Source organism: Desmodus rotundus, chromosome 2, assembly GCF_022682495.2.
Source record: "Desmodus rotundus isolate HL8 chromosome 2, HLdesRot8A.1, whole genome shotgun sequence".
NCBI lineage: Eukaryota > Metazoa > Chordata > Mammalia > Chiroptera > Phyllostomidae > Desmodus > Desmodus rotundus.
Window position 1 is genome coordinate 157,576,831 of NC_071388.1, and position 24,340 is coordinate 157,601,170.

The 24,340-nt window shown below is 34.5% G+C and overlaps 1 protein-coding gene across 4 annotated transcripts in view; it reads left to right on the top strand.

The window, feature by feature from the left end:
• UBR3 (ubiquitin protein ligase E3 component n-recognin 3) overlaps window positions 1-24,340 on the top strand; it is a 200,602-nt gene that overhangs the window by 83,216 nt on the left and 93,046 nt on the right. For all 4 annotated transcript variants that reach the window (XM_045196300.2, XM_045196301.2, XM_053918766.1 and 1 more), the window contains 11 exons: window positions 1,458-1,544; window positions 3,495-3,560; window positions 3,641-3,730; window positions 5,433-5,561; window positions 6,214-6,266; window positions 6,365-6,498; window positions 6,852-6,937; window positions 8,602-8,743; window positions 14,557-14,653; window positions 20,256-20,397; window positions 23,789-23,893. In XM_045196300.2, coding sequence (XP_045052235.2) covers window positions 1,458-1,544; window positions 3,495-3,560; window positions 3,641-3,730; window positions 5,433-5,561; window positions 6,214-6,266; window positions 6,365-6,498; window positions 6,852-6,937; window positions 8,602-8,743; window positions 14,557-14,653; window positions 20,256-20,397; window positions 23,789-23,893 — 1,131 coding nt within the window. The remainder of the gene's footprint in view (window positions 1-1,457; window positions 1,545-3,494; window positions 3,561-3,640; window positions 3,731-5,432; window positions 5,562-6,213; window positions 6,267-6,364; window positions 6,499-6,851; window positions 6,938-8,601; window positions 8,744-14,556; window positions 14,654-20,255; window positions 20,398-23,788; window positions 23,894-24,340) is intronic.

Consider the following 24,340-nt stretch of genomic DNA (forward strand, 5'->3'; position numbering starts at 1 on the left):
CAGCTGTGTTGCAGCAAGTATCAGTCAGTACTTCATTTCTTTTTATGACTGAATAGTATTCCATCACATAGATATACTAATTTTACTTGTCCATTTATGGGTTGATTTCATTTTTTGGCTGTTATGAATAATGCTTCTGTGAACATTTGTATACAAGTTTTGTTTTTTTTTTTAAATTCTCAACTGAGGATATGTTTATTGATTTCAGAGAGAGATGAAGGGGTGGGTGGGGGGTGGTAGAGAGAGAGAAAGAGGGGGAGAGAGAAAGAAATATCTGTGTGAGAGAGAAGCATCGATTGGTTGCCTCCCACACATGCCCTGGCCAGGGATTGAACCAGCAATTTAGGTATGTGCCCAGACTGGGGATTGAACCCATAACCTTCTGGTGCATGGGACCAAATGCTCCAACCAACTGAGCCATCCAGCCAGGGCTATACAGATTTTGGGGTGAACATATATGCTTTAATTCTCTTGGGTATGTGAGAATAGAATTGCTTGATAACTATGTTCAACTTGGAAGTGGCTGTACCATTTTACATTCCCACCAGCGATGTAAGAGAGTTTCAGTTTCTCCATATCCTTGCCAGCGCTTTTTATTTTACATTTTAGAAATCATAGCTATTTTAGTATATGTGGATGGTATCTTATTGTGGTTTTGATTTGTATTTTCTGATGGCTGATAGTGTTTAACATCTTTTAATGGTAAATGTGCTGCTTATTTACCATTTTGTAGATCTCTGGAGAAATGTCTATTCAAATTCTTTGCCTCTCTTATTTTCACAAAGGCAATCATGATTTATTTTCCCATTTAACTTAATACTGGCCTATTTTACTGTGTCCATTTCTCCGTAAAACATTAGTAGCATATGCTTATCCTTTTTTCTTCTAAATTTTGTTGCAAACAAAGAATTCACAGGCTACTTCCAGTAATCATATATTCTGCCCTTTTATTTATTTATTTCTGTTTTTTATCGTAGTAAAACCTATGTAACATAAAATTGACCTCTTTAACCGTCTTTAGGTGCCCAATTCAGTGACATTAAGTGCACTCACAGTGTTGTGCGAGCACGATCGCTGTCCACGTCCAGAACATTTTGTCATCTGAAGAAGCTCTGTGCCTGTTGTTAAACAGTAACATTAGGAAACACAGTATTTGGAGGGTGTCTTGAAATCAAACCTGGTTTACATTACACAAACCTATTTCAGCTTTGGTTCATTTTAAGGAATATATCATATAATAGGTAGCAGATTGTGTTCTTTAATTTTCATAATTGTCACTGATTGATACTCTTAGTTTGCAATGGGATGATTTCTTGAGATGGCAAATGTGGTTATTTTGAAAGAACTTTTATCATTGTATATATTAATATTGTGCATATAACTTATTTTTATGTATTACATATAATTTGAAGTTTAAAATTACATATATACTGAAAACATGTAACTTATTATTTTAGGAAACTCAAGAATATACTCGAAATGTTGTTAGATATTGCCTTGAGGCTCTTCAAGACTGGTTTGATGCTATTAACTTTGTAGATGAGGTATGTATATTTGTGATATATGTAAAAGCATTTAAGAAAGGAACGGACAGATCTCATTTAACATTGAAAATTATGAATACCACTTCATAGAACAAGAGAAAGAAGTCAGAGTGAATAATATTATTAAGCTTTTACAAAGAGAAGTGGGAGACCAGTTCTTTGACATTTTCCACAGTGCATTAATTATGTTTGCTTATTCCTAGAGAAGGGCATAGTTTTTTTTCTGTGCTTAAATGTATATGTCTCAGTATTTGTCAGAAGAGAATAAGTTTTATTTGAGGAGTTAAAAGTGACAGTGCAAATATGAATAGGATGGGGGAGATTGATGGGAAGGGCGTGTTACAACTTTATTAATTGGTCAGCATTCTTGTATGGACCTGGAAACAAAGGTGATTGTTATTAATAATGAATTGGGACAAGTTGGCATAGAACATGCTCTGTATGAATTAAAAAAGGGCTTGCTTCTAATTAGCCAAGCTTGCTGTCAGAAGCCCCTTTTATTCCTTTTATAAGGTGGCATCACAATATGCCACATGTAGAAGGAAGACCACATTTCATAGTATTCGTCTTTGTGACTGGCTTATTTCACTTGGCATAACATCCTCAAAGTTCATCTATGTCATAGCATGTGTCAGAAATTTCTTCCTTTTTATGCAAGGCAAACTTACCCTTCCCATCAATCTCCCCCATCCTATTCATATTTGCACTGTCACTTTTAACTCCTCAAATAAAACTAATTCTCTCCTGACAAATACTGAGACATATGCATTTAAGCACAGAAAAAAAACTATGCCCTTCTCTAGGAATAAGCACACATAATTAATGCACTGTGGAAAATGTCAAAGAACTGGTCTCCCACTTCTCTTTGTAAAAGCTTAATAATATTACTCACTCTGACTTCTTTCTCTCGTCCTAGTAAGTTATTAGAATAACTTACTGTAGACGTTTATTCACATATTGAGGAGGATGTTATTCTCATAGTGGTTTTGAGAAAACTTTTTCAGAGATGGTGACATTTTGCAGCTCTTTATAACTCTTTATGGATACTGCATTAAGATAATTATCTGAATGTTCTGGATAAGATTTTTTAACACAAAAAAACTACTAAAATTTATAAAAGCATTAAAAACAGGTAATACCTTTTTAATCTTTGATTTTTCTTATTTGTTTAAGAAAGACAACTGTTGTGTACTTTCGCCCTATGGTGATGGTGTGACCATTAGGATTCACTGATTTAAATACAAACTTCACAACACTCACAAGGATGCCAAAGGTCCTTAACTTATGCAGTACTAAGCTTTCCTGTGGAGGCTGTGTGTTTGGCATTGATATGGGTAGCATCTCCTCCAGGTTGTGAAGGAACCTAAGCAAGCACTTCACCTGCATTCAATTTAGGACTATAGTCAGAGCCTCTTACACTCTGAATGTAACAGTGGGGTCCAGACTAGCTCCTTCTACTTGTTAGGAAGTTACTTAAGTTTTCTAAACAGGAAAATTAATAGGTTTTACTCCATAGGGTTTGGGGGAGGATTAAATGGGGAAATATGAGTAAAGTGGGGGACTGGCACATGGTAAGTGCTCAGTGACGGTTAGCTGCAATTATTGTTCTTGTTACTACCATGTGTTCAGTATGCATGCCTTTGAAGATTCCCAAATGGCCTGCTGTAAAGGGACCACTCTCCCACCTCTTGTTGTGTGCTAGATGCTTTGGAGGATTCAGAGTTGAGTGTATACAGTTTCTGCCTTCAAGGGACTTGCGTTATTTAGGTGTTTAAAATGGACTTATTTTATCTACAGAGGTTTTTAAAGCTGTATGTTCTAAAATTTTAAGTTTTGATTTAAAAATACAGGAATAAATCAAGGTAAAAACGTGGATTTTAGCATTTTAAAACGTTCTTTGAACTTTTGTAAACCATTCTTTGACTTACGGATTTTGTTTGTTTATTTCAGCCAGCACCAAACCAAGTAACTTTTCATCTGCCACTACATCGTTACTACGCTATGTTTTTGAGTAAGGTAAGACTGTCATTAAACATTCTTTTTACTAACGTTAAAAATAAGTATTAAATTAGTAACTTTCTAATTATAATTTATAGGCTGTGAAATGTCAAGAACTAGATTTGGATTCTGTTTTACCTGATCAGGAAATGTTAATGAAACTAATGATTCATCCACTCCAAATTCAAGTACGTATTCAGGTTTTTAAAGCATTTTGATTGGAATTCTTTGGTTAAATGAGTTTTTTTTAAATTTTTATCCCATTACCATTGTTTTTATAGCCAAATGTTTGAAAAAATTTTAAACTCAGTTTTGGTATTTTTGCCAGATTATATTTAGGTGTTTTTGCTTTTATGTGATTTATATTTACTTGTAGTTTTCCTAGGAATTCTTTTCACTATACAAGGAAGGCGCCCCCAAAATGGAATTATCTTCTGGAGGGTGAGCCTCTCTTATAGTACAGGCTTCCCCCACTAAGTGAATGTTCTAGGAACCCATCCCTTTCAGTGTACCAGCTGGCATTGTTGTGAGAGGCTGCATTTGGCTTCAGTGAAATGTTTTTGAAGACTCTCTCAATGCATTTGCCCTTTCATGATGGGTGATTTATGAGCGCACCTACCCACTCGGTGCTGAGTGTTCAGCAGTTTTTGACCAAAAATGACTTGACCATATGCCCCACCCTGCCTGTGCACCCAGTTTAGCTCCGAGTGACTTTTTTGTTTCCCTGGATGAAAAACGTCCTCAAAGGGAAACATATGGAAGATATGGAAGAGGTGAGACAAAAAAAATGGCAGAAACACTAAAAGGCATCAAAATTGAGGAGTTCAAAAACTGTTTTGAGGAGTGGAAAAAATGTCTTGATAGGTATATTGCATCAAATGGAGAGTACTTGAAGGTGAACTGAGGTTTAAACATGTAAGAATAAATACACAATTTTTTATAAATAAATTTTGGTTTTTGGGGGGGTTCCCCCTTCTATTTACCTCTAAAGGAACTTTATAGACTGTTTGGGAGCCAGTAGACCTAATGGATTCTAGCCTTTGTGGCACCTTTATTTCATTATCCATGTTGTTTGCGGTAGCTCACCTACTTGATTCTTAGTTTCCTCATCTATAAGTCTATGAGAGGAGATAAAAGAGAGAAAAATTAGCCTGTATTATAAACTCTGTGTTTTTTTTTCAGTTCCAACACCTTAATTTTGTGGGCCAACCTTTTATTTATGTACATTTCTGGGGCTTGCTCTTATATTTGTTTTTCTGGCAATTTTACATTTGTTAATCGTTATTGAACTTTAACTCTGAGGTTTAGGAACAAATAAGAGATGAAGTTATCACTAGGTTAAGTGTTAATTGACACAGTGCATAAATACATGAAGAATTAGATATTAACATAGTAAGAGAATTTATTCTAATACGACCCTGTCATATCTGCCAGTTTGGAAAGTGACTAGTTGAGATTGAAGGTTGAGTTAGGGTGAATTAAAGATATAGGTTATATTCTTTGACTTTGAACACTTAGCTTTGTTTTGTGCTTATTCCTGTGCTCTTTAAGCATTATGTATGGCTTTCTTTTTTGAGGAGGGAAAAGTGTATGTATCACTGATTCCTTATGAACGATTTCAGTCAATATTGCTGCAAGTATATCCAGGAGCCATCATGGAAAGCTAACTCACATATGAATGTCCAAAAAAGGGGACTATATAAAGCATTTAAAAATTTTAAAGTATATGTTTGAATTGAATATCTTAAACTAACATTGGACAGAATGTCAGGCTCATACTGTTGATTAAGTTATACAATATTTTGAAAGATTGTTCAATATAATACGATTTTATGAAGATTGGATTTAGATGACTTCTTTGTCCAATTTACATAATTTTTATTTTACTAGGCAAGTCTTGCTGAAATCCACAGCAATATGTGGGTAAGAAATGGTCTGCAAATCAAAGGACAAGCCATGACCTATGTTCAGTCTCATTTCTGTAATTCCATGATTGATCCTGACATTTACCTATTACAGGTAAGCTGACTTGATAATGCAGATCTTGTACTTTAGAAGTGTCTCATTTGTACCCGCAGGATTGTAATCTATAGAGGTGACAAATGACAACATGGAGAGGTCATTGCTATTGGAAGAATTTGTTACTTCATTTCCTAATAGAAGGGGGCGTGCCACACCATGCAGGACCACAGAGGAAGCATTAGATTTGTTCAGGAGGCAGAAGCAGCAGTGAAGGGAAATACTGGAACAGTAACTTTGTTTTGTGATGTTTCCACAGGAAAGGCAGGTCACAGCAGGGGAAACACTTTAGGATTGGCTAGTTTGAATAATTTGGGTGGGATTGGGGGCATAGGGGCTGTCCCCAGCTATCAGGTACCTGGTCCTGTATTGATTTAGGGTAGGGGGAATATTGGCGTGGTGTGTGAGAATTACATAAAAGGGGTGATTGACTTGCATATAGAGGCTGGCTCTCAAGTAAGTTGTTTACTATATTTAGGAGTTAGCTCTCTCTGAGAGGGGTAGTCTCTCCCTGAGTTTGTAAGATCTCCCCAAGATTTCAAAACATCATAAGGTACAGAAAATTAAAAAAAAAACAACGATTGATATAAGAAGTAAAAATGAATATTGAGAAATAATGTTTGTGCGTTTTATGTTTTTGTTTTGTTTAAAGGTTTGTGCTTCTAGACTTGACCCCGATTATTTTATTTCATCTGTTTTTGAAAGGTAAGCCTAATTTTATTCAGATAGGTATTAGGAAGTATTTGAGATTTAAGTTATTTTGTTTTAACATTAAAAAAATCTGTCTCAAATATTTCTTATAGATTTAAGGTAGTGGATTTGTTGACAATGGCATCACAACATCAAAACACAGTACTTGATGCAGAGCACGAGAGATCAATGTTAGAAGGCGCTCTTACATTTCTTGTGATTCTTTTGAGTCTTCGTTTACATTTAGGTAAAAAGCACTAATACTAATACTTGGGTATTAACTATGCTCTTCTCTTTCCTCTCCCTCCCAGTGTTAGTAACTGACTTATGGATAAAAGAAAGGAATGTGGACATATTAATCAGTGTTTCAAACTTGATGTATTATACACTTGATTCTCCTTTTAGAATTTCCTTTAAAAAACCTTAATTTAGGGGTACTGTCAACTGCACGGTAGTTAAAATGCAGTTATATTTGAGGAATCACTTTAATTTTGGACTCATCTGATTTTCGGCAAAACAGCTTAATAAAATGTGTGATAAGTTGTTTCTTTATAATTTACATATATTCCAATTTATTAATTCTGTTTTTAATGATTTTAGGCATGTCTGATGATGAGATTCTCAGGGCAGAGATGGTAGCCCAGCTGTGTATGAATGACAGGACACATAGTTCATTGCTGGACCTCATATCCTTTTAAAGGTTTAATTTTCTGATAGTTGTAGGATCTAAATAATAAGTAATTTTTATGGATTTAAGATATGTCACTTTTTTTGATTAAAATTGTTTTGAAGTTAAAAAATAGTATGGAAAAAAGAACTTCGATTGTTTGTTCAACTGTATGTACAGGGCTAGTGGCAGCTGTTTTGCTTCTGATTGTTGCCTCCCAGGGAGCTCTCTCTCTCTTGTTAGACTTCCGTTCCGACCTCAGGACTGTCGGCTCTGGGCACCCAAGGGTGTGTATGACCCTTGGAGACAGCATTAGTGAAAGAAAGCTAGACACTATGTGAAAGGCAGCCTAGGTCTACTTTATCTTACGGCCTGGCTGGAATTCATGGTTAAAATGCAGAGGTATACATTACAATTATTATTGCCAGGGTTTTAAACATTCTGAGGAGTTTTTCTTGGCATTCAGCATTAAATCAAGAGATTTTTAAGGGCAAGGACTGTTGTTCACAAACTCTGCAAACGTATGGTTCCTTGTACAGGACTGAGCATACAATATACACATTTTTTGTTATTATTAATAGTATTTTAGGTAAAGATCACATTATCTTGTGAAAAAAAATGTTTTGTAAATTTTGGACTACATTTATTTTGTGTATTATGAATATGTTTGGAATAATTTGCTACAATTTTGTAAAATAACCCCTATTAGAATATGCCTGTTTGAAAACTGAAGATTTTCATAAGCAGCATCAATTTGATATTGTTTGATGATTTCTTTTTTTAAAGATTTTAATTATTTATTTTTAGAGAGAGGGGAAGGGAGGAAGAAAGAGGGAGAGAAACATCAATGTGAGAGAGAAACATTAATGGGTTGCCTCTCATTTGCACCCTGTTTGGGACCAAACCCACCAAGGCATATGCCCTGGTCAGGAATTAAACCAGCGACCTTTTGCTTTGTGGGACGGTACCCAACCAACTGAGCCACACCAGTTAGGGCTGATAATTTCTTTTAACAATTGCATATGATGTATCAGTGCTGGACAGAGCAAAAGCATTTTCTGTAACTTTGAATTTAAAAGAATTGTATACTTTAATGTGAAACTAGTAGGAAAAAATCTGTAGTTTTCTTGTTTATGTATTTAAAAATCTTTTCATAGTATTTTTTTTTTATTTTGAGGATGACATTTTGTGTTTTTGGAAACACGACCTTTACTCAGAAAAACTTGGTTAATTTTTAGTCTACTCTCAATTTTCTAAGGAAAAGTACACTTGCAAAATGATAAATGGAAATTAAATTTTAAAAAGTTTTGGGAACAGTTCAGCATATAGCTTATTAGTAGGCTTCTAGATTAAAAATATTTAAAAAAATCACAGTTAATAAAAAGTAATCAGATTGTTATATAATCTTCCAGTGGCCAACTTTGTATATTACAGACAATTACTCTGTCTTTTTTAAAAAACAAAAACAGACACCAGAGTACCTTGGAAAGTTTATAAAGCTGGATTTTAGTTATGATTTTTTTCTGTTTCTTTTTTTTAGTTATATTTTATAAGTCACACATCTACAAGGAAAAAATACAAAGTAAAAAGTAAAGTGATGAATACTTTGTGAAAATGTTAACACAAAGAATGGCAATGTATGTGACACATTAGTATGATTTTTTTTCTTGACACATACATCATATTCCAGAAAATCCAAATCCCAAAAGTGGCATTATTCCAGGTAGTTACAGCTTTGAATCAGTTTTATCAGCTGTAGCTGATTTTAAGGCTCCTGTTTTTGAACCTGGAGGTTCTATGCAACAAGGAATGTATACTCCTAAAGGTATGTTTATATACATAAACAGTCTTCAGTATCAGTTTTTCTGAAGGTGAGTTGTGTATACTGAAATAAAATATTTTGCCTTTTACTTATTCAGCTTTGGATTTTTTTCTTCAACTTTCTTATATAGATCTATGCTTGTCTTTTATGGTAAACAGTATATTGCTTCCATTTATTTATAAATCTGTTGTTTTTATATTACCATAAGGTTTCTTAGATGACTCTAAATTATAAAAGGAACTTTATATATGGACTGTATCTAGTTCATTTTCATTAGTGAATGAACTGTAAAACAAATTATAAAATTATAAAACAAAATATATACTTACAAACATTTTGAGACTTACAGTCAAGATGAAGGTGTAGGTAACCATGCTTCGACTCCTCATCCAACTACAGCAAAAATTACAAGTAGACTGCAAAACAAATACCACCTAGAATCATCAGATAATCAAGCTGTATAGAAGTCTGACAGCCAAGGATTTAAGGAAGCCACATTCATCCAATGGGTAGGAGGGGCGGAGATGGGGAGAGGTACAGAGAGGTGAAGAGACACAGGGAGGCACGGAGACATGGAGTGTCACAGAGAGGGTCCCCACATTCATGTGTGGTGGATAAAAATCAGCAGGGTTACCTTGGGAGTGAGGGATCCCAGCCATGGCCCAGATCACACAACCCAGGGTTCCAACACCGGGAAGATAAGTTCCCATAACTTCTGGCTATGAAAACCATTGGGGGTTGGGGCAGTGGAAGAAACTGCCATACTCTCAGGACACTCCTCTTAAAGGGCCCACGATTGTCTTAGGACTTACACATGCCCACCCGCTTTGGGATTCAGCATCAGGGCAATAGCTGGAAGAGAACAGTGGCAGGGAGAAAATGAAGAAACTGGCAGCGGGGTAAGTGCTGGGAGACAGCTTCCTACTGGGAAAAACACCAGAGGCCAGGCAGTGGCATTGTCCCCTCTCTGAAACCTCGCCCATATAGCCACAGGGTGGTGACACAGGTTGCCCCACCCTGGAGATTACCTAATAAGGCTCTGGGCCACACAATTTACAGGTGTGCTTTTTTACAATAAGCCACACTACTGTGACAGGGAGTCAAAGCAGCTGTACCTAATATACAGAAACAAACATAGGGAAGCTGCCAAATTGAGGAGACAAAGAAATATGGCCCAAATGAAAGAAAAGAACAAAACTCCAGAAAAAAACTAAGCAAAATGGAAACAGCCAACCTATCAGATGCAGAGTTCAAAACACTGGTTATGAGGATCCTCAAAGAACACATTGGGTACTGCAGTAGTGTAAAAAAGACTCAGGTAGAAATGAAGGTTACATTAAGTGAAATAAAGAAAAATCTACAGGGAACCAACAGTGGAGGGGATGAAGCCAAGAATCAGATCAATAATTTGAAACATAAGGAAGAAAAAAACATTCAATCATAACAGCAAGAAGAAAAAAGAATAAAAAAAATGAGGTTAGACTAAGGAGCCTCTAGGACATCTCCAAATGTATGAACATCCAAATTATAGGAGTACCAGACAGAGAAGAGGAAGAGCAAGAAATTGAAAACTTATTTGAAGAAATAATGAAGGCAAACTTCCCTAATTTGGTGAAGGAACTAGACATGTAAGTCCAGGAAGCGGGACAGACAAGTCCAAACAAGTTGGACCCAAAGAAGGCCACACCAAGATACATCATGATTAAAATGCCAAAGGTTAAGATAAAGAGAGAATCTTAAAAGCAGCAAGAGAAAAGCAGATAGTTACCTACAAAGGAGTTCCCATAAGACTATTAGCTGATTTCTCAAAAGAAATCTTGTAGGCAAGAAGAGACTGGCAAGAAGTATTCAAAGTGATAAACAAGGAGCTACAATATAGATTATCCAGCAAAGCTATCATTTAGAATGAAAGGACAAATAAAGTGCTTCCCAGTTAAAGTTAAAAGAGTTCATCATCACCAAGCCATTATTATATGAAATGTTAAAGGGACTTATTTAAGAAAAAGAAGAAGATCAACACTATGAACATTAAAATGGCAACAAGTTCACAACTATCAACAACTGAATCTAAAAAACAAACTAAGCAAACAATCAAAACAGGAACAGAATCATAGATATGGAGGTCATTTGGAGAGTTAAGAGTTGGAAGGGGGAAGGGAGAGAATGAGGGAAAAGGTGCAGGGATTAAGAAGTACAAATTAGTACGTACAAAATAGACAGGGGAGTGTCATAAAACAATTTAGGAAATGGAGAAGCGAAAGAATTTATATGCACGACCCATGGACATGAACTAAGGGTAGGGATTGCCAAAGGGAATTAGGGGTACCAGGAGGAGTGGGGCAAAGGGGAGAAATTGGGACAATTGTAATAGCATAATCAGTAAAATACATTAAAAAACATTTTGAATGTATTTGCTCTCTAATTTGATTTGGAAATGTTCTCACTACCCAAATTTTAATTTGAAACAGTTAAATTAAAATCTGTGTAGAATGCTGAAACATTTTCTTAGTTTTGATCCTATATGAATAGATAGAATCCTTTTCCTTGTGTGGTTGGTTTTCTAAGATTTTCCCTTTAGACTCATAGATGACATCTTTGACAAGAGCCAGAAGTAGCTGAAATCTTGATCCATAGTCTTTTTTTTTTTTACTTTGACACTTTCACTAATGTAAGTTAAAATTTTGAGGAAGTAGCAATTGCAATGCTTCTTGACCCCCTCAACACTCGTCTAAACAAAAAACTGATGCCCACTTTGAAGTTGTAAAGAGCATGTACTGTGTTTGGTAAAACACAGCACAATAAGTCTTATTGTGGGAATTTTTCAGGAGTTCACAAAAGTATACAGAACATTCCAGAGTCTCTGGTTGGAATATATTCCATTAAAGGAAAAAGCAATTTTTCTTTGTTGTAGAGAACATTTTGTATTTAAAATTCAGATAAGCTTCCAAGTGGAATGGTGTTCTTGTGTAGTGCAGTACTTATTAAAAGTGAGGTGAGGAATAATCTGTCAGACTTATGTGTGGTCCTTTTTGAAAACATAGTTTCCTATGCCTTAGCCCAAATTGGTTCTCATTAGGATCTCTGGGGATGGATTCTGGGAATATGTTTTTTGAACAAGGTCTGTAATGTAAATGTCATACACAATAAAGTTTTTAGACACTCAGATGGAGCACTTGGCATCTGAAGATTAGAGTCAAGAATTTGGGTGACACCGTAAAAGTCCTAAAGGAGAACATAGGAAAATCTCAGATATTCCATGCAGCAATATTTTCACTGATATGTTTGCTAGAGCAAGGGATATAAAGGAAAGAATAAACAAATGGGACTTCATCAAAATAAAAAGCTTCTGCATGGCTAAAGAAAACATCAGCAAAATGAAAAGGGAACCAACTGTATGGGAGAATATATTTGCAAATGATACCTTGGGATAAAGGTTTAATCTCCAAAATATATGAAGAACTCACATGACTCCACTCCAGGAAGACAAACAATCCAATTAAAAAATGAGCAAAGAACCCGAACAGACACTTCTCCAAGGAGGACCTTTAGAGGGCCCAGAGACATATGAAAGGATTCTCAGCATCACTAGCCATCAGAGAGATGCAATTAAAAAAGCACAATGAGATACCACTTCACACCAGTCAGAATGGCCCTCATAACCAAATCAACAAACAGCAAATGCTGGCGAGGTTGTGGAGAAAAGGGAACCCTGGTACACATTGGTGGGAAGGCAGACTGGTGTAGCCATTGTGGAAAACAGTGGAATTTCCTCAAAAAACTGAAAATGGAACTGCCTTTTGACCTGGCAATTCCACTGCTGGGATTATGCCCTAAGAATCCTGAAACCAATTCAAAAGAACCTATGCACCCCAATGTTCATAGCAGCACAATTTACAATAGCCAAATGCTGGAAGCAACCTAAGTGCCCATCAGCAAATGAGTGGATCAAAAACTATGGTACATTTACACAAGGGAATACTACGCAGCAGAAAGAAAGGAGGAGCTCCTACCCTTTGTGACAGCGTGGATGGAACTGGAGAGCATTATGCTAAGTGAAATAAGCCAGGTGGTGAAGACAAGTACCGTATGATCTCACCTATTAGTGGAACCTAATCAAAACAAACAAGCAAGCAAAATAGAACCAGAGACAATGAAATAAAGAACAAACTGGAGGTGGGAGGGGATATCAGGGAAAAAGGAGGAAGGGTCATCAAGGAACATGTATAAAGGACACATGAGGAACATGTATAAAGGACCCACAGACAAAGCCAAAGAGGCTTAGGATCAAGGGTGTGAGGTGGGGATGGCTGGGTTTGGGGGTGAGTGGTGGGAGGAAAATTGAGACAACTGTACTTGAACAATAATAAAAAAGAAAAAATAAATGGTAATGGAAAAAATACACTAAAAATCATTAAAAAGAAAAAGAAAAGAATTTGAGTGTCACATTTAAATATGTTAGGTAGTGGGATGTTGACAAAGTCATTTTATCTTTGGATTTAGCTTATTTGTCAAATGAATGGTTTTTAAACTTTTTGGAAGTGATTAAATAAACCTTTTTTAATTTTGGGAACTAAGCCTTAAGTGAATCTGTTGCACAAAATGCGGCCCTGCTCTGGTTAAAGTGCGTGTGGGCAGTGGACATAGCTTCTTGGCTGTTTTGCCATCTCCTTTCCACTAAAGTGGCCCCTGTTAAAACTCCTGTGGAAACTGCGCTCCAGTGGAACACTGCCTGAAGCCTGCTGAACTAGTTAAACATTCAAGTTTTCTTCCATTGCTATGGTTTTATAATTCTAATAAAAGCATTGGCATTTTAATTTTACAAATTAGTAGAGTTAAAGTGAAGGACAATAAATGGTAATAGGAAATAACAAATGTCTTTGTCTTTGTGAAGTATCTTAAAGATCTTAAATCATACTTATGATAATTTATGATGAATAGCTATTACTTGAAAATAGGGACAATTGTCAAAAGATTTTTGTATGCCAGAAAGTTGATATTATTTGTAGGGAGAAGCTTAAGCTTCTTACTATGTTGTCAAATGTTGAGAATTCTGTTGGAGAGAGTGAGAGGGCAACAAACAATCTAGGAAAGGGGTAGCAGGTTCTAAAATTATTATTCTCTGGCCATGTTGTAGATTTTTGCCACATCTAAATACCATTTCCATTATTATATACTTAGTATGCTGTATTTTCTTAAATATATTCACTTTTAAAACTTTGCCTTATCATATACATCATTATTAGTGAGATCATGGGTTTTATTAATAATGTACAATTTTGTAATACATACTAATATAATTATGTAACTGCTAAAATAAAAAGCTTTGCACAATTAATACTGAAAGTCGTCTTGTGTGCCACCAGTCGTACGCACGGCACATGCACAGCACACTCGCAGCACACACGCAGCACACGTGGGACGGCGGTTTCTGGTTACGGGAAGGCGAGGAGACCAGTGGCCCGTTTCAGTGTGTCAGCACTCTGGCAGCTTTGCGACGTGTTAACGCATCGTGTTTCTCTCTAGTTGACAATTCACAAAATGTCCTGTAACGAACTAAACTTTTATGGTGACGTATTATGTTATAAACATTTTTGCTCAGTAGTTTTTGCTGAACTTAAGAAAAACACATTCACAGAGATGAAATTATGATTTTTGATTTAGAAAGTATTAATGACATCAAGCATATTAAGGCAAATATGCCACATTAAACTATCCCATCTTTTAAATTAAAATATACTTAAATGTAATTAGTCCTTAGAGATTGACTTTACCTCTGTGAAGCCACTGTTCTGTTTCTACTTTCATTTGAATAACAGCTGAAGTCTGGGATCAGGAGTTTGACCCGGTCATGGTCATTCTTCGAACAGTTTACCGGAGAGACGTGCAGTCTGCAATGGACAGATACACAGCCTTGTAAGTTCGTTCTATTGATTAGTATGATAATTGATATTTTGTATTTATAGAAAAATTTCAACTGTAACACAGATGTTGATTATGTTCTCATTAAAAGTATGCTCTTAATCTTTAAGGAGAAAATATTTTAAGATTAAAAAATAATCTGGCTGAGATTTATATTCTCAATATTTTGATCCAAAATCTGGTTTTAATGTGATAAAAATCAATTTTATAAAATATCATATATTAACATAAATCAAAAAATAGCAAACGTACTTAGTTACTATTTGACCAGTGGAATTCAAAGCTTGGTTTTGTGTTGTTCTACTTTAAACCACTAGAGGAGGCACAAGTTAAGAGAATAAAATTGTCTGACATCAGAGATGGTGGGTATCTACAAAAATGTGATAATGCTGCTATTAACTGGGAAACTAGCCAAAGTAAAATGAATATTACTTGTAAATATTTAACAAAGTAGTTTAAAATGTTGATTGCAGAAAATACAGTTTTGAAGGATATCTTTTAAATGAATTCAATTTTGTATGTTTTTATTATAAACTTTTTGATATATTAATTCCATCTATTTTTAAAATTCAGTAATCAATATTTCTGAAAACCATAGGTTATTATCTTTTATTTGTGTTTTCATAAAGTTAAACATTTAAAAAAACAAGTTTAAAATGATACAGATGTCTTTAATTTTGAGAAAATATTTGTCTAGATAACTATCAGAGTGTAAATATATTAGGTATATTTGAAACTTCTCTTTTGCCAAGACTTTCTTTGCAATAATAGAGATCTGTTGAATTTAAGATCTATCACAGATATATCTGAAGAAAGTTTGTAGTGCCAAATTTTAGCATACAGCCCCCAAAACAAAACGAAAGAGAAACCCTAGTTTACCCATCAGCATCTCTCCCTATCTTTCCATAGTCTGGGGTTTTCCTTTCCCTGCTTTCTTAGCAGTGTCTTTCTGTGCTGATCCCGTGGTTTTGTAACTATGTGTTTGCTTGTAGGCTTTCACTAGACTCTTCGTTCCTTGAGGGAACATAATTTTGTCTTTATATCTCCTTTACATCTTCAGTAATTCTCTTAGTGCTGGCACATAGTAGGCATTCAGAATATATTTGTTGAATAATTTGAGTGATTCACGTTGAAAAGTGAAAAGATAGTTGGATGTAAGCATTTGCATTGAAAAACCTAATGTGGCCTTTATAAATACTGTTGTCTTAGGTGGCACTGTCCTTTTATCAGGACTGTGGTGGTGGCTGGTAATTTGAGCATTACATAAGAATCAAAAGACTAGTAAATTTTATTATTCTCTTTTACTTTGTAATAAATAGAAATTTGGACTGGGATTGGGCTGAAACTTTGAAAGCCTTGAAAGTCACTAAACACTGTAATCAGTTTAAAAGGGGAAATTTAATTTAGCAATACACATATATTGAATGCTTATTGTATGCTAGGCCTCTGTAAAGCAAACAATTGCATCTTTTATTTTTCACATAGCAGACTTCTAATTGAGCTCGTTAGACCTGTGGTTCTCAGCCAGGGGTGAATTTGTCCTCCACGGACACTTGACATTGTCTGAAGACTGTACCAGTAGAGGCTAGGTCTGCCCACCAAAGAAAGAATTACCTGGTTCCAAATGTCCTTAGTGTCAAGGTTGAGAATCCTAGTTTAGACCTATACTGACTGCAGGTTATATTGTGTTTTTTAATCACTTTTGTTTTGTTAGTTGTTTAGAACTATATCATATTTTGACTTAAAACAGCTTCACATTGTCAGAGAAAACCATATCCTCAGAGCTATTTTTATTAATTTTTCCTTTTTTTCATTTTGCTCTCCATTTTTTCTAATTCTTCCATTTCCTCCATTTGACTTTTGAGTTCTGTACCGTATCTTTATAGTTCCTTAGAAATATTTCTGAAGTGATATGGTGTTTCTTGGCAGTTTGAAAATCTTTGTTTTAAACGAAATATGTATTTAAATAAAGCAGTAATAACAGATGACAAATAAATATACTCTCCAGCTTCAGACTAAAACCTTTAAATTATTTTCTTGTAAATTAATCTTTGAAAATTTATGTGCAATCTGTTATATTTATCTAATAACATTTTGTTATAAAGTAAGTGTCATACCTAGGAAGAAATGTGTTTCAATGTAGAACTTAATTTTTTTTTGAAATTTATTTTGTATGTGAAGTATAACATCTGTTTTCTTTATATCTTTTATTTGCTGTATCATTTGACTGTATAATGGGCTGTTTCAGTTCTTATTAGAGCACAACTGGGAATATAACCCTAAATTATGGGATTTAATATTTCTTGGCTATTGGTCATTTTCATTTTCTTTTAGTTTTAAAGGACAGAGAGTGGTTAAACTGATTTTTCTGAGTGTGATCTTTTCATATGCAAGAAGGTAGTAGAAAGACCTTTTGAAGAATAATAATGAAACATGACTAGATAAATTAGAACTCTTATGTCCTCAGAATCTAGTTTAGTACTAGGCAGTTTGTAGGCAACTAGTGATCGCTAAATGAATGAAAGGTCTTCACAGAAGAGACAGACAACCTCTTATTTCTCCTTGTGAGTTTGTTTCATTGAGGATAAAGCTCTCCAAAGATCTTCAAAAAATTTTTTAATTTCTTTAAATTTTTGTGCTGAGAATTTAAGTGAAAATAAACCATTTGCTTTATGTAATGTTTAAATGTTTGAAATCTTAGGATCGTATCACTGAAAAAGGCCTTCACGATCTTTTATCCAGGTTCTATAAAGTGTCTTGGGGCAATCAGTGGAAAATGGGTTCTGCAGTAGTGAGAGGAGACCTAAAAGAGTGGGGGTGTGACTCATCCTGCTCCCCCGCTCATCCCAACCAATGCCTCTTAATGGGCAGGTCAGCTTTTAAACGGAAAACGAAACAAACCAACACTTGGAAAACCATCCATTCAGTTCAGTGTTATATTTTATGTTTGAGGATGTTGTGGCCCAGAGAAGTTCAGTGAAATATAGTTGTTAGTTGCAGTGTTAAAACTATTTTCTAAGCCATTTCCAAAAGACATACATGATTTTTATACACTGGCTGTTTTAAATCCACCCAGAAAGTAAATTTTTTAAACTATAATTTTTGATATTTTTGTTGCTTCCCATCTCCCATCTTGAAGGTTAATGGCTGCTGGCCCGTGTTTGAAAGTATGATGTATGAGTTTACATATATATCATTTTTGTCTCAAACTAATCAATAATTAGGTGTCAGTTTGAGTCACTTAAAAATTTTTTTGCTGTCATGTAGCTTTTCATTTGCATTATTCCATCAATGCTTTTGAAAACAGCAGTCAAAATGATGTATTACCTGCTCCTTTATACAAATATATAACCTTTATTTTGAAACACTTTATTAATGTGGGTGCTGCATATTTAGGGGCTAGTGCTTAAAGCAAACAAAGAAACAAAAACTAAAAATTGCTTCTCTGTGGTAAACAAAATAAAATAGTTAAAATATTTTATCATAAACTGTTGGGATTGTTTTGAAAATTATGCTTATATATAGCTACTAAATTATTATATAGAAATCTTTATTTTTTTTTTAAAGATTTTATTTACTTTTTAGAGGGGAAGGGAGGGAGAAAGAGAGGGAGAGAAACATCACTGTGTGAGAGATACATTGATCAGTTGCCTCTCACGCCCCCAACCATGGAACCTGTTACCACAACCCAGGCATGTGCCCTGACTGGGAATGGACCACACAGCCTTTTGGTGCACAGACTGGCGCTCAATCCACTCAGCCACACTGGCCAAGCAGAGCAGAAACCTTTTTTTAAATGGGAACATTTCCATGGCATCTTCTTGAGTCATATATGCAACTCATTTGCTTTGGTAGTTAATTTTTTTTTTTTTTTAAGTTTTTAAGGCTCTCCTCCTGCCTACAAAATACTTGTTTACTCTAAGTTAAGTTTTCTGTTGTGTACTGTCTAGCTTCCAAGTTAGAGGCATTCTTCAGTTATCTGTTAATTCTGGTTGCTTGTTATGAAGAGCTTTCTCAAGTGCCTTTGTGGAACTTGTTAAATTTTGAGCTTTAATTTTGGGGTGATTTGGACATGGTGTTTTAAAATGTCTACTGGGGGATTTGGGTTATCTTTTAGGTGATTTCTAGTTTTATTTGCTTTGTGATAAGTGGTTGTGGTCTGTATATTAGTTCTTTCTGTATTTGTTGAGATTTTCTGTGCATCTTATTATTTCATCAATTTTTATAAATCTTTTAAGTGCACCTAAAATTATATGTATTCTCTAATTTTGTCTTTGTTTCAAGCTTGTTAATTGTGTTGTTAAAAATCTTCAAAATTCTTACCAGTTTATTTTTTTTGGGCTTTCGGTTAGAAGTATGTTAATATCCTTTAATATGGTTGTAGATTTGTCAATTTCTCTGCATAATTCTCTCAGATTTTGCCTTTTGTGTTTTGAGCCTGCTGTTGTTGCATACAAGTTCATAATTACTGTCTTCCTAGGAATCTGTTATTTTTCCATCACAGAAGAGACAGACAAATTCTTATTTCTCCTTGAGAGTTTGTTTCATTGAGGGTAAAGCTTTTCAAAGGTCTTAGCTTTATGTGGGAGCTCAGTTCCACCTCAGTGCCTTGTTGTGCAGCTCGAACACCTTGAAATCTGGCAGCTCAAAGACTTAAACACCACTGATAAACCCAGTGTTCATGCTTGTTAATTTTTTTTCCTGGTACCTGGGGGAACTCTACTTTCTTTTTTGTGACTTCAAATATGCCTTCAAAAGGTTATGTTTTATATTTTATCCAGCTTTCCCGGCTGTAATGGGAAAATTTTTAGGTGATCTATTTTGTTCGGTTGTTGCAACTAGAATATTGTTTTCGTTTAGCTCTTTACGTTGTATTCTTTCTGTTTTACTTTATTAACATTTTCCTATTTATATTTTTATTTAGTTTTCAACTCTCTCTACTCACTTTTATCCATTATGAAAGGCAATAATAATGTTCATTGTGGAGAGAATAGATGTCCATTTGGCATTTTTAAGCAATTTGATTAAGAATAGTACTTCGTAAACCTGGCTGGTGTGGCTCAGTTGGTTGGAGCATCTATCCCATAAACCACAGGTGGCAAACACAAGGACCGCAGGCTGAATCCAGTCCCCCACCTTGTTTTATCTGGCCCAGTGCCTTGTTTCTACCCAGCATCAGCGCCAAGCTCCTTGCCCCTAGTTAAGGAGTAGTTACATTTATGCAGTCCTAAAATTACATTTGGTCCTTTGAAGGCAACCGTGAGGCTGATGTGCCCCACCCCCCCAGTGAAAATGAGTTTGATACCCCTGCCATAAACCGAAAGTTTGTGGGTTTGAATCCTGGTCAGGGCATATGCCTAGGTTGTGGGTTCGGTACCCTAGTCGGGGCTCATACAAGAGGCAGCCAATTGATGTTTCTCTCTCCCCACTTCCATCCCCTCTCTCCAAAATCAATGAGTATGTCCTTGGGTGAGGATTGAAAAAAATAGTACTGCATATAAAAATGTGGCAAAAATTAATGCCTATAAATCACTATTTAAACTATAGTTTAATCTTGCATCTATCATCTAACATTAGTTTTATTTTATTTTTACAGTTTAAAACAGAGTGGAAAATTCCCTGGAAATCCCTGGCCTCCCTATAAGAAAAGGACACCACTCCATCCCAGCTATAAAGGTCTCATGAGACTTTTGCACTGTAAAACTTTACACATTGTGCTATTCACTCTGCTTTACAAGGTACAGTAGTAATTTGAATAGAACGACTCGGATTAGAATTTATTTCCATAATTTTCAAATAAAAGTGCTAAAGGGTAATATTTACATGAAAGTACCATTTATAAAGCAAAGTGTATTAATATATTTTAGATGTGTGAGGGTATGTTATAATCACATTTATGTGAATTCTAAGTTAAAAATAATGGAATAGCTATACCATTCTTTGTGGGAAACCTTTCGTACTATCTGGTTTCAGGTAGGGATATTTATGTGTGGCTTCTGTAGGACAAGCAGTGAAACCTGGTGAGATTACAGCAGGGATGAAGTGAACAACAGGGACCGGACAACCACTAGTGTCCACTACAATGACACAACTGAGATCACAGCCATGGGGCCAGTGACCCTGTGTTCAAGGTTGTTCTCTGGGTTTTTCAACTCTGATCAGGAATGTGCCATGGAGGGCTCCTGTGTGACATCATTAAGCTTTTGCTTTTGTTACATACCCTAGAAACTCACAAGATGGCACTTTTACTTTCTTGTTACCTTGATTTTGTCTTGTTATTGGATCTTCTCACACAGAACTGATTTATTTATTTGGCTAGCATTAATGGTGCACTCAAGTTACATGCATAATTTTGTGGAGCATGTGTATACTTATATAAAATAGGCATATTTATGATCTAATCTGGTAAGAGATTAAAGACAAAAGAACTATACTGAGGTTATATAGAGAAAATTACTATAGACATTTATAAAGTAATTACAGAAATAATAAACACTCGATATAAAAACTATTATCCTTCCTTATTAGCATTTGAAAATTAAAAGACGTAAAAAGAATAGTAAGCATGTTTGTTACACATATTTCCAGTTACTACATACACATTTTTTAATTACTTAAGAAAATATATATTAAATTTATTAAGTAGACACTTTAGTTTTTTTCTTAATGTTCATTAAGTAATGAAGTAATGCTTTTAGATTTTTGTATCTTCCCATTCTTTTCAGCTCTACCCTGTGACCCCAGTAGTTTTTCATTTTACTTGTAAAAGTTACTCTTGTTAAGTTTTAGACATGTGTTTTAAAAAATACCTTGAATGATTTCTTTTCATTAATTTTCAGGAGAGTTATTCAGTAAAATGATTTAAAATTTTCTTCATTAAAAAAGTAAAATATTTTTCTTACTAAAAAGATATTTGTATTTATTTTACAAGTAACAGGTATTTTTGAATGTTTACTTAGTGCCAAAATTTGTTTCAAATGCTTTATATATATTTATATATATTACTTTAATTCTTGCAAAAATTTATGAGTGAAAGTTTTATTATTTTCATTTTTCAGATATGATAATTGAGTTTTAGAGATTAAATAGTTCTGATGGTGAGGTTGAGCACTGTTATAATTAATATGTAGTAGGTCAATAATGATTTAAAAAAAAGCCTTCAAATGATTTCTGTTTTTTTAAGTTATACTTTTCAATTCTTTTTATTTGCTTAATGTAAAAATAGTATTTATTAAAAATAGAGTGGTAGTGTTTTAGTTGTTACAAGATTCTTGTGAACAAATTTTTAAAAGTCTGAACTTTGTAATAGCTTTTCTTCCAATAATAATAACAATAAAAATTATAATAAAGACTTCTCTAATTGACATTGCATTGGCAGGTCAACTTTCTAAAAATCAGTGTCAGTAAACAATTTTCTCTCCTGCCATGTTTAAAAACCATTAATATAGAAAACCATTATATAGAAAACTACATAATGTTATTAACTAATGTTGCCCCAATAAATTCAATAAAGAACAGTAATATAGAACATGTTAATAAAATTTACCAAAAAAATCTTTAAAATTTTTTTCTGTGGTATCTAATGATTTTTTTCTTAGCCATTAAATTACTCATTTGGAGCTGTAAAATGGATAGTCACAGGATTTCAGACCAAAATTTATTTGAATTTAGTTTATAATGTTTTATTTTTCAAGAGGAGGAAGTGTAGTAATGATAGGTAATCACTGGAGCCTGAAATCTGTGTTCTAGTATTGCTTACACTAGCTGAGTGTGTGGCTGAGCCTTGGTTTCCCCTCTAGATAGTAGTGGATTGGAAGCGATGACATCTATTGCCTTCCAGCCTTCACGCCCCTCCTCCTGCTGCTCCTGCTCCTCCCACCACCTCCACCACCTACTATTTGTTGAACACCGATTGCTAGATACTGTATTAAGCAAATCACACATATTAACTCATGTATTTTTACAACAATTCTGGACTGTTATTCCAGTTTTAAAGATGAGAGAATTAAGGCCAGAGTCTGTTGCTCAAGGTCAAATTGTTAGATATAAACAGAATTTATATAAAAAAATCATGTTTTCAAAAGGTTTTGAAAGTCTGTGTTCCTCACCACTCTGCCACAAAAAGATGAATGAAAAAGCCTTCTCAGTAGTCAAAATAATCATTAGAAAGTAAGTGCATTTAATGTGTTTATTCTTTTAGTCACAATAGATTAGTTCCTAAGTGACAAGTCCTTTGAGCCCCCTCAGCCAGTTGGGCAGTTTCTATTAGGTTCAGCCTGTGCTGTTCCCTTTTTTCCCCTCTTCAATCTCCCTACAGCTGACAGTGCCACTCCCTGCAGGACGTTTTCCTCTTACCCCTTCCATCATTTGGCTAGATGGCTTTTTTTAAGTGAGGACAACATAATAGCTACCAGTCCATTCTGGTTAGTAGTTTGTTGTATCGTCTTGAATGAGTGATTGGTATAGGTTAGCCCCGAAATCCTGCATAAGATGTGTAAGCCTTGTATTGTGTAATCATGTATAAGGTCAGATGTACTGATGCTTCCTGAGAGAAGCCTCTTCCTAACCATTTGCATTTCCTTTTCCTTTCTCACCCACATAAACCACACACTAACATACACATTTACACAAAATACTCAGGCTCAGAACATCAATGTTCCATAGACATTTATTGTGTTCCCAGATATATGCCAGGTGCTATGCTAAACACATTTGCATGAATTATCTATCCTATTTAACAAACTTATTTTTCTTATGTCCTTGTCATCATTAGAAGAGTATCAGCAAATTAGGATGTAAAAAATTCTTGTTAAATTATTTTTTAGATATTAGTATATTTATGATAATGGCTTTAGTGGACTGTTTAATGTATTAACCTTTAGGATATCAGTGAATTCTTTATTTCTAGATATTGTTTAAAATATACGTAATCTTGCAAGGGAACCTGTATTTTTGGTTTTACTTTGTCTTTTCACCAAAATGTAGCTTTACTTACATGTTTGATCATCTTGTATATATTTATATATGTTTGTTATTTTTATCTATAGTGTTAAAATGTTTGGGGATATTTAAAGAAATACATTTTGTGGAAAAAAGTAATTATGAGGCATTTTTTTTCCCCTTTTAAAGATTTTGATGGATCATCAAAATCTGTCAGAACATGTACTCTGCATGGTTTTATACCTGATTGAACTAGGACTCGAAAATTCAGCTGATGAGGAATCAGATGAAGAGGTAAATAGTTCCTTGTATTTTAAATATTGACACTATAACATGCCTTAATAAAGGTAATATATTATCTTGAAATGTATTTATGAAACCATCATACTTACATATGATCTTCTCGAGAACTACTGGTAAAGGCCCTTTTTGATCTTAAAATTAGTGGTTTTTTAGAGGTTTCACTGATACATTAAACTCTACTTGTGGAATTATTGAATTTGAAATTTGTAAATTCATGATATATAGATTTGAGAAAAGTAGTCAATGAATTTTTTGTGTTATGGTAATAATATTGATTCCTGGTGATAATCACTTCAGTCAAGAAAGTCTAATAATTTTATCAGGGATCATTTTTGAGTAGCAGATGTTTTTTGGGGTTTTTTTTTAGGATATTAAGTTAATGGATTGAATATTGTTTTATGGGAGAAAGATTAAAGTACTTAAGTATACAAGTTAAGG